This window comes from Thamnophis elegans, chromosome 11, assembly GCF_009769535.1.
Source record: "Thamnophis elegans isolate rThaEle1 chromosome 11, rThaEle1.pri, whole genome shotgun sequence".
NCBI lineage: Eukaryota > Metazoa > Chordata > Lepidosauria > Squamata > Colubridae > Thamnophis > Thamnophis elegans.
In genome coordinates, this window is record NC_045551.1 from 57296486 (window position 1) to 57307173 (window position 10688).

Consider the following 10688-nt stretch of genomic DNA (forward strand, 5'->3'; position numbering starts at 1 on the left):
GTTTAACATTAGTCTTAGAGCCTCTCGTTATTTAAAGCTTCTGACAGTTGCTGAATAGCTGGCGTTGTGGAAAACGGTTGTCCTCTTACACCACCGGGGGGAAATATGGATTCTAAACTTTAAACACTCAGTGAATCCTTATGAACGCATACACTGAATATTAGACGTGCCAGACCGAACTGTTCCTAGTGCAGATGCTTGGCACTTATCCTAACCGATTTGTAGAAAATGCCTTTTGTGATTTAAAAAAAAAAACACATTAAGAGCTGATTTGCATATTTACAAAATCTTTGTCATGGTAGACATGCAACATATGGAACATTTTTGTTCTATGGCTATTATGAATTTCATCTCTATATATTTCATCTCCACAGAAAAAAATATAAAATATAACAAGTATTTAAAAAAAAAAAAAAAACATCCAGTACAGTTTTGACAGAAAATAAATTGCGGGGTTGTTCTCTGGATTCATTTGGCTGTCAGTTCATATTAAATTATTTTTTAAAAAAAACACTGTCTGATTAAAAGTGTTTTGGTCAGGCTTCTAAAATTACAGATAATGCAGATTTTCAAATATAATACTTAGGATTTAGGGACCCGCTTCTCATGTATTTTTGGAAACATGAGTGAAGCATATTTATGCAATATATTTTTATCTGCCTTACATCCATTCACTGCCAAGGATTATAATTACAATTTGTGCAAAGCGAGTGCACAAAATCCCCAGAGAATCAGAATGTCAAAAGGATGAATCTTCCGTTGTCTTTTTGGGTTCATGGACAAAATAGAGCCAGTTGGTCAGAGGCCCGTGTCATCCATGGTTTCCAGGATCAGAAGGTGGAGTGAGACAAATCTCCTCTTCCTACTCCCCTCCTTTTGTGCAGATGAGCACCAGAACAGGAATGAGAGTCCTTGAACCAGAAGGTAGCGCTTTTTGTGGCTGAAAAAAACCAGGACCTGAAAGCTAACCACTGAAAGTGTTGACAGTCCTGGTTTCTGTGGCCACAGCAAACCACGGCTGCGGGGTCAAATGGCCTTCTTTTCTCTTTCTTTCTTTCTACTCTCCCAGAGCAAGAGGGACAAGGAGAGAGAAAGAAGCAGTGAAGCACCGCAGCTTATTCTTTTTTATTCCATTTTAAATTCTGGCAACGCTTATGATTGAAACCGATGAACGGACCTGCACAGCCGTTGGCTGAGAACTGGGACTTGGAGACCCATGATGCTGCTCCGCCATGGAGCGACCGAGGGCCACGTGATCAAATTGGAGAGCCCCTTTTGGCTTACCCGGAATCGCCCAACCACCCACCCAACACCCCCCCCATCTGCAAAAATAAACCCAACAACAACGTCATGACAGGCAGCCCTGAGATGAAACCTGTAGGACTTAAGTCCAAGATACAAAGAATAGAGTCACAGGGCATTAAAGCAGTCAAACAATCCATGTCTCTCTGGACCGTGTCTTCCCTGTTTCCTCATAAATATACAAAATATACATTTCCAGTTTCTTCTAGCCTCATTATTATTATTATTATTTTTCTGCTTCTAAAAAGGAAGAGTTCGTACGCAGGCAAACCCTTAGCTATTTCTAATGGAAGGGGGAGGGTACTTGGGTCGCCCACACGTTGCATAGGTGCCCCCTGCCTTGTGAAGACGCAGCTCAGTTCTGGTGGCGCTTCATGTGCAGGGCCAGGTGATCGGAGCGTGAGAAGCTGCGGCTGCAGACGGCGCACTGGAAGGGCTTGGCGCCCGTGTGCTTCCGGTAGTGGCGGGTCAACTCGTCCGAGCGAGCAAATCTCCAGTCACATCCTTCCCAAGTGCATTTGTATGGCTTCTCTCCTGAAAACATCCAAAAAGGCAGAAAAGTCAGTCAATATTCCTTGGTTCGACAGGCAATATTTTTTAAAAAAACAAAAACAATTCACACTTTCATAGGAGAATTTCTTTGGATTAATCCTGGCTCCCCAGAAGCACGGTGGCTCGCATGGTTAGGATGCTGGGTGGGAGGTTAGCAAGCCCACATTCAAAACCCGAGGTTTGAGTTCCCTTACTTTGCTCCAGCTCCTAATGGGGACAAGAAAGGAACTCCCAACTGGTTGGAATGTCCGTTAGCAAGCCCGCGTTCGAGACCCAAGGTTTGAGCTCCCTTCCTTTGCTCCAGCTCCTAGTAGGGACAAGAAAGGAGCTCCCAACTGGGCACGGTTGGAATGTCAGTTAGCAAGCCCGCGTTCGAGTCCCAAGGTTTGAGCTCCCTTCCTTTGCTCCAGCTCCTAGTAGGGACAAGAAAGGAACTCCCAACTGGGCACGGTTGGAATGTCAGTTAGCAAGCCCACGTTCGAGGCCCAGGAGCTACTGTGGGGCAGGATTGAGCTCTTGTCCTTCACTCCAGCTCCTGCTGGGGGCGTGAAGAGCCCCCAACTGAGCATCCCCAGGGCAATGGTGATATCACTGGCTAATCTGGTCAACCTGGAAGCACCTTGGTGCTTCCAACACAAGTACTATGCTATTACTCCCTTATATCCTTTTCTTCTGGCTGCAAGAAAGATCTTATATGGCACAGCATTCAAAATACAACACCCAACAGGGACTGTGTAAATCTCAGTTGATCTACTACACTAAGTTACGGTTGGTGAACTAAGTCACAACCAATTAGGTTCACATAACACATGAAGCCAATAACCAAGATTTACAAACTTTGGAGCCATATTGTGTTAAGCCAAACTGCATTGTGGTTGAGCACATTCTACATACCTGTCTCATTGTATGTATCATGATGTAGGGCTGCCCAAAACCCCTTCTGATGGTGTTTCCCCAGAACAGAAGTTACAATAGCAGAGTTTTTACCTACACTGTTTGAGAAGGAATCCACCAACTTCCAGACTGCCATATTAATGGCAAAGAGGAGCTACCCCACATGATCTTCCTATACAACCTGAAATCTCTGACATTCAGTATGAGAAACAAGAATAAAGATCTAGACCATTTAAGGTTCTTAAGGAAGAACCTTCTTCAGCATTTCTGCTCACCTTCAGAACTCCAGTTACTGTGTGTACTATGGTCACAAAATTCAGGTTATCAGATTCATGAACAAATGCAGACACCAGCAAACATCTCTTAGAAAGCCGGAAATACTGAGATGGATCCTTAGGTTCTCCTCTTTACACACTACTTCTTGTGAGAACACAACTGGCCAGTTGGGATACCGTTGGGGCATCATTCTTTTATTGGGTAGCTTTTAGAATCATCAACAAATCCTATAGATATTTGTTTCCAATGGCCAAACACAATAGGTTTTTATCAGAAAATCAATAAAACATGGATTAATGGGTACAGCAGAAAGAAATCACACTTATGGACTCACTGTAAGTTCTCCTAGCAAATGCAGGCTCCAGTTTCCCTTTAGTACAACACATGCAGTAGCAGCCATTTCAGAAGATGCCTACCAACCAAAGCTTTACTCTCCATGTTGATCATTACATGGAGACACAAAGGATATTCTACCCTTTCCATCCAGATTTTCTTCAATGGTGCAAACATCACTCAAACGTGGAAAATTCAACTAAGATCAAAAAGATCTAAGGAGGCAGGACTCAAAGGGTGAACAGACACAGAATCTCACGTAATATTAACAAGAAAAGACATCCAGCAAAGGAGAGAATGTATACAGAACAGGTCACAACCTCACTAAAACTGGTTGTGACTAAGTCCCCAAGTTAAAAAAAAGTTAAAACAGAGGAACCGTCAAGTCCATACAAAGCAACAGGGCTTTAACCAGTTTATAATGTCAGTTTGTCTCATTGGTTCTTATCAACAATGGGATCAGGATGGGGGCTTCTGGGTCTGTCATATTCTGCCAACTGCACCCCTCTTTGCATCTGATCAAAGAAGCAAAGGGACCATGATGGAACCAGCGATCAGGAGTGTCAGATGAGGGTCTATCCATCACATCCCATTTTCAGGATCTTCGTGAAACCTCAACCTGTTCAATATCTGGAGGAAACCAGCACGGAACACTGCCATGCCTCCTCGAAAGCCCAGGATGAAAGACAGGTCCTTCTGCCATGATTTATCTAGGGCAGGGGTGTCAAACTTGATTTCATTGAGGGCCGCATCAGGGTTGTGTTTGACTTCGGGGGGGGGGGCAGGGGGGGCATGGCCAGCTTGACATCACTCCAGGCGTGAGTTCTGGCAGGCAATACTGCCGGTTTGCTAGTGTGCATGCGCACATGCACAGTGCAATTAAATTAAAATTGTTCTGTGGATGCACTGAACTGAAAAACAAGATGATAGTGCCTACAGTGCCGCCTGGAGAACCGGTTCAGGGGTGTGGCAGCCCTGGGTCACTGCCGGTTCCAGCGACCCAGGCCACCAAACCACTACTGGTTCGGCTGAGCCAGTCCAAACTGGTAGGAACCCACCACTGCATCACTCATGTCAGGGGTGCCTGTTATGGCCCGAACACTCTGCCAGGGAAAACAGGACCTGATCTCCATTTTCAGCTGTGACAGCCTCCTGCAACCTCCAACAGCAAAAACAGTGCTTGGGAGGGCCGTGCATGGCTCTTGCAAGTTCCTTCTTTGGCTGTGACTGCCTCCTGCAACCAGGGCCGGATTTTCCTATAGGCTAACTAGGCTTCAGCCTAGGGCCTCAAGATCAAGAGGGGCCTACATTCAAATTGTTAGTAAAATTAAAATTACCCTATTCTAAAAACAGTGAACACTAAAACACTGAACCGAAAATAAGGAGAAATTCTACGCATATGTCTAATAAACAAACATAAAAATGTATTGGTTAAGATCGTTCCAGCGCTGCGGCAGTTGGGGAGCCCGCCCACGTTCCCGGCACCGGCGGTCGGGCGAGAGGCGCGGCCGCTCCCAGTAGCCGCCCTGTTGACGCGGAGCCCACCAGCGGCCAGGCAGGTGAGGGTGAGGGGGCCGAGCCGGGCAGCTGAGCACAGCAGGGGAGGCGGCTGGCCTCGCTGCCTTTGCCGCAGAGCAAAGCCGCCCTCCGTCAGGAGGCCAGCTATATATATATATGATATATATCACAGTAATGATGTATTTTATTGTCTCTCATGTAATTTACAAACTTAAAAATGGGAGGTGAAAGGGCCTCATAAGTGGAATAGCCTAGGGCCTCTTTTCATCTAAATCCGGCACTGCCTGCAACCCTCTATCAGAAAAAATGGAGCTGAGGAGGGCTGCATGCAGCCCTCTGGGGCTCCATTTTCACTACACAGAGGCACCATGGGCCAGATCTAAACATCCCTTCAGCTGGATCTGGCCATGGGCCTTGTGTTTGACACCCCTGGTCTTGGGAGATTCTTAGTCATCCAAGTCATGGTTGTCCTAAAGGGACTTTTTCAAAAGGCAACTGGATTCATGCAGTCATGCCATGATTCTGCCATGATTCATAGTCATTTCCCATCAAACCAAGCCTAGTATACATGAGGGCACATTGCAATCCCAACCCGCAGAGTAAAAAAACAAAACAAAACAAAAACCAACACAATTTCTCCTTATTCCTCAAAGATAGGAGTGAACAACTATGCTTTTCAAATTATTATTATTATTTTCTCCACACACACGAGATCGTTTGCATTTGAAGCCAGCTGCATGAGATCGTTTGCATTCAATGCCAGCGTTTCTGGAAACCGTTGACAAGGCTAATTTATCAAGCATTAGGCTCATTTGCAAAAATTAGGCTGCAGTTGTATCAGGCTGCTAGCACGTTTCTCCAGCCCAACCGGGCCCAAGATGATGAACACCTGAAATTATCTGTGGCTTCAATTGGCGCATGAGATACTTAACACCTTGGAAATTTTGACCACAGATTTATGTAACTGCCCAATATAGATTTAATTGCATGGCTTTACACAGTCCGTTTGGAACATACTGTCACAGATAGCTAAATATATGGGTATTTAATTTAGCAGCCTAAGTGGGATATTTTTAAACATACCTATAAAATTCATAACTATGTTTGTTGAAATGATGGGAGGGTGTTCATAGAAACCAGAGGCAGGGAGTGAAATATCTGCTGTGGAGAACGAAGGGCGCTGTTCTGTGGGACTCAAAAAAAATGTTATTTATGTGGCCAAACTTCATTCACGTAAATCTGTGCTCACAGGTCATTTCCACAGTTTACGAAGTGCATTATCATAAAACCTGAACACACCCAAAAGCTCTTTTATCAGTTGCAACTGTCAACTGGAGCTGTTAGAGGGCTCTGAACTTGGACTTAGTTCTCAGGAGGAAAAAAATGCATGAGGAGGTAAATCTTTCTAAGCTACACCAGCACGTAGGAAGTTTGCAAGAGCCATTTCCTTGTAACCGAAGAACTTTGAGAAAAAGAGAGAGAGAGAAAAAGGGCTAAATTAGGACCTAGCATAACGCTCACTGTCCAGGCACAGGATTGCTGGTCATCTCACAACTTACAAGCATTTCAGTATTTGAGAGGCTCCTATAAAGACGAGGGAGTCAACCTCGTTTTCCAAAGCACCAGAAGGCAAAGAAAGAAAGAAGGGATGGAAACTAATCAAGGAGAGGAGCAACCTGGAACTAAGGAGAAACTTCCTAACAAGTGAGAACAATTAACCAGTGGAGCAGAAGTTGCCTTCAGTAGTTGTGGGTGCTCCATCACTGGAGACTTTTTAAGAAGAGACTGGACAGCCATTTGGCTGAAATGATACAGGGCAGTGGTGGGATTCAGTCAGTTCGCACCTATTCGGGAGAACTGGTTGGTAACTTTCTAAGGAGTTCGGAGAACTGATTGTTGGAAGAAATCTCCTTTTGTTTCTTCCCACTTTACAGGGCTAATCCTGTAAGGAAGGCAGGAAGTAAACATTCTAGTGTTGTTTCCAGCCTAATCTTTATTGCCCTGCTTACAGAAACTGCCTCTCCGGTTAACCCTTATTACCATTGTAACAGCTAAGGCGAAGCGCCCATCAACCTTGAGTGACCTTGAGTTGGCCAAGCCCACCCAGTCACATGACCACCGAGCCCCACCTACCAAGATGGTCATTAGGGCAGAGAACTGGTTGTTAAATTATTTGAATCCCACTACTGGTACAGGGTCTCCTGCTTCAGCAGAAGGTTGGATTAGAAGACCTCCAAGGTCCCTTCCAGTTCTATTCTGATTGAAAAATCTACCATCCCCAGGTTAAAACTGCACACACAGTGCAGGATGGTTCCACCACAAATGCGCGCACAACAAAAGCGCACCCTGACTAAACCGTGGTGTCTAAAGCGCGGTGACAAAACCGCGCGACGAATGAGCGACTAATTAGCCCTAAAGCGCGCCGACAAAAGCGCGCCGACAGAAGCGCGCTGTAACGTAACCCTCAACCTAACCCTAAACCTAACCCTAACCCTAAACCTAACCCTAAACCTAACCCTAAACCTAACCCTAAACCTAACTGTAAATCTTACCTTAAATGAAATTGCGCTTCTGTCGGCGCGCTGTTGTCGGATTTCTCCGCAAGGTTAATTTTACAGCAGGAACAGGCAACCTAGTGAGTTGTAAGTGCCTTACAGCATTTACAAAAGCAGAAAGAGGTGGAGAAGAAAGGGGCTTCAAGGAATGTCCCAAAGGTGCTTTTCCAAAAGGCATCTGGACTTTCATGGTTGGTTTGTTTTTTTCCATTGAAAATGTTTCGCTCCTCATCGAAGAAGCTTCTTCTGTTCTGAATTGAAAAAGCATCTCGGATAAAAAAGCAAAATGTTTCAAAGGGGGGGCGGGCAGGAAACCCCAAAGAAAGTCCAGTTGCTTTTTGGAAAAGCACCTTTGGGACAACCATGACCTGGATGATTGACCATCTCCATGGATGCTTCAGGGAATGAAAATGGATAAAGGCAGTGATGTTATAACCAGGCGCAACCTGGCATTTTCTCAGTAGTAAATGTTGAATGTTGTTGAATGTTGATTTTATTTATATGCTGCCCTTTTCCCCCGAAGGGGACTCAGGGCGGCTCACAACTCAACCAGGGAAGGGGGATACAAACAAAGAATTTAAAACAACATAAAAAACAATGCATAATTAAAACACAACAGTCATACCAAATTCGAGACGGGGGCAACAGTTCTTTAGCCCCAGGCCTGTCGGAACAGCCAGGTTTTAAGGGCTTTGCGGAAGGCCTGGAGGGTGGTGAGGGTTCGACTCTCCACGGGGAGTTCGTTCCAGCGGGTCGGAGCAGCCACAGAGAAGGCCCTCCCCCGGGTAGTCGCCAGTTGACACTGGCCGGCGGATGGAATTCGGAGGAGGCCTAATCTGAGGGATCTAATCGGTCTAGTGGAGGTAATTGGAAGTAAAGCCCATTCTCTTTCTACATCCCCGTAAGCCAACTGGATAGAGAACAATCCTGGAGAACATAGAAGAGAGAGACTAACAGAGTTGGAAGGAACCTTGGAGGTCTTCTCGTCCAACCCCCTGCTCGACCAGGAGACCCTAGGCCCACAGGTGGCAGGCAGAGCCATCTCTGCGGACACGCAAGCCGTTGCCCAGGTTAGTTCCACTGCACATGTGCATGTGCCTCCCACTGGCCAGCTGATTTTTGGGTCTCTGCTGGGAGACGCCCATGCATGCATGGGGGTGGGGGTCCCGCTCACGTGCACGGGAATCATTTTTGGTTCCAGGAAGCTTCAAGGAGGCCTGCTAGCACCAAAATGGAGGAGGCTGCGCAGGAGGCTTCAGGGAGGCCTGCTAGCACCAAAAACAGGAGTTGCACGCACATGCGTGGGGGGTGGCACACCCATGCATGGGGGGGGGGCAGGACCTGTGCAGGGTCATTGAATTGTGGGTGTTGGCATGCACACACACTTTAGGCACCCAAGGGAAAAAAGTTGGCCATCCCTGCCCTATGCCATTTCAGACAAGTGACTGTCCAGTCTCTTCTTAGAGCCAAGGTGGCACAGTGGTTAAATGCAGCACTGGAGGCTACTTCAGCTGACTGCAGTTCAGCAGTTCGGCTGTTCAAATCTCACCGGCTCAGGGTTGACTCAGCCTTCCATCCTTCCGAGGTGGGTAAAATGAGGACCCGGATTGTTGTTGGGGGCAATATGCTGACTCTGTAAACCGCTTAGAGAGGGCTGAAAGCCCTATGAAGCGGTATATAAGTCTAACTACTATTGCTATTCTTAAAAGACTCAGGCACCCACAACTTCTGAAGGCAGGCAGTTCCACTGGTTTAAGTTTTCTCACTGTTAGGAAATTTCTAACTAATTTTCTAGAAGCAGTTTGTGCAACCCTTGTTGAAAAAGGTCTGGCAGGGATCATATGGCTGACTCAGACACCATCTCTAGGGTCACAATTCATCCTGGTTTCCTGAAGCTTTGGAAGAAGGTGTGATAGGATCAGTCAAACAGAAAAAAAAAAGAAGCCACCAGCATCTTGGAGAGCGACCACATCCACTTGAAACACGGCTGGCCACCTGTGTAGCTCTGCATCTAAAAGGAACTTACATTGTTCCATGAAAGGGAGTTGTCGGCCGACCGCACAAAAATCTGCCCATTTGAATGGATTTGTTAATTCAGTTGCGGATGCGTGCCAAAAACCCACACTACCCTTCACCTTCAAGTCAGGAGGATTTACTGTACAGTGCCTACCTTTCTAGGAGAAAGGTTTCCTAAAACCTGGGATAGTAAAATGCAGCTTTTCCATGGAGAGTTGGAAAGAAATCTTCTTTAATATAGAGTAGAGTAGAGTAGAGTAGAGTAGAGTAGAGTAGAGTAGAGTAGAGTAGAGTAGAGTAGAGTAGAGTAGAATAAGAATAAGAATAAGAATAAGAATAAGAATAAGATAGAATAAAGTAGAGTAAGAATAGGAATAGAGTAGAGTAATAATAAAATAAGAATAAAATAGAATAGAACAAGAGTAGAGTAGAGTAAGAATAAGAATAGGGTGAGAATAAGAATAAGAATCGAGTAGAGTAAGAAAAGAATAAGAATAAGAATAGAATAGACTAGGATAGGATAGAATAGAATAGAATAGAATTCTTTATTGGCCAAGTGTGATTGGAAACACAAGGAATCTGTCTTTGGTGCATATACTCTCAGTGTACATAAAAGGAAAGATACATTCGTCACGAATCATAAGGTACAACACTTAATGATAGTCATAGGGTACAAGTAAACAATCAAATCATGCTAGGAAGCAATCAATATAAATCGTAAGGATACAAGCAACAAACTTACAGTCCTGCAGTCATAAATGGGAGGAGACGGGTGATAGGAACAATGAGAAGATTAATAGTAATAGTAATGCAGACTTAGTGAATGGTTTGACAGTGTTGAGGGAATTATTTGTTTAGCAGAGTGATAGCGTTCAGGGGAAAAAAATGTTCCTTTGTCTAGTTGTTCTAGGGTTTTCTTGTTTTCTCATTTTAAGGCTAAAGAGGAGGATTGTTCTCTCCCTGGTTGAGATATATTTTTAAGGGGAAATTTTAGCTGAATTAAGAATTGAGTAAATCCAACTATTGCATGCCAACACCCACTAACCCTAAGAATGCACCTTTATCTTTGTTTTCCTCCTTTTTTTCAGTTTCTACTCCTTCCTAGCAGAGGATGAAGGATTTCAGGATGAAATCTGCATAATGTTTTGGCTGATGGAGAATAACAGAACTAATCTGTTGAAGTTTCTTTTCCTCAAGAAAGGAGAATAATCCTCAAATATTGAATATTTAAGAGTTTTAACA

At 44.8% G+C, this 10688-nt stretch overlaps 1 protein-coding gene across 1 annotated transcript in view; it reads right to left on the reverse strand.

Moving 5' to 3' along the window:
• Positions 1–1657: 1657 nt before the first annotated feature.
• The window catches only part of PIBF1 (progesterone immunomodulatory binding factor 1), a 99611-nt gene continuing 90580 nt past the window's right edge, over positions 1658–10688 (reverse strand). The window contains exons 17-18 of the mRNA XM_032226261.1: positions 2049–2061; positions 1658–1836 (exon numbers count right to left, since the gene is read on the reverse strand). Coding sequence (XP_032082152.1) covers positions 1658–1836; positions 2049–2061 — 192 coding nt within the window. The remainder of the gene's footprint in view (positions 1837–2048; positions 2062–10688) is intronic.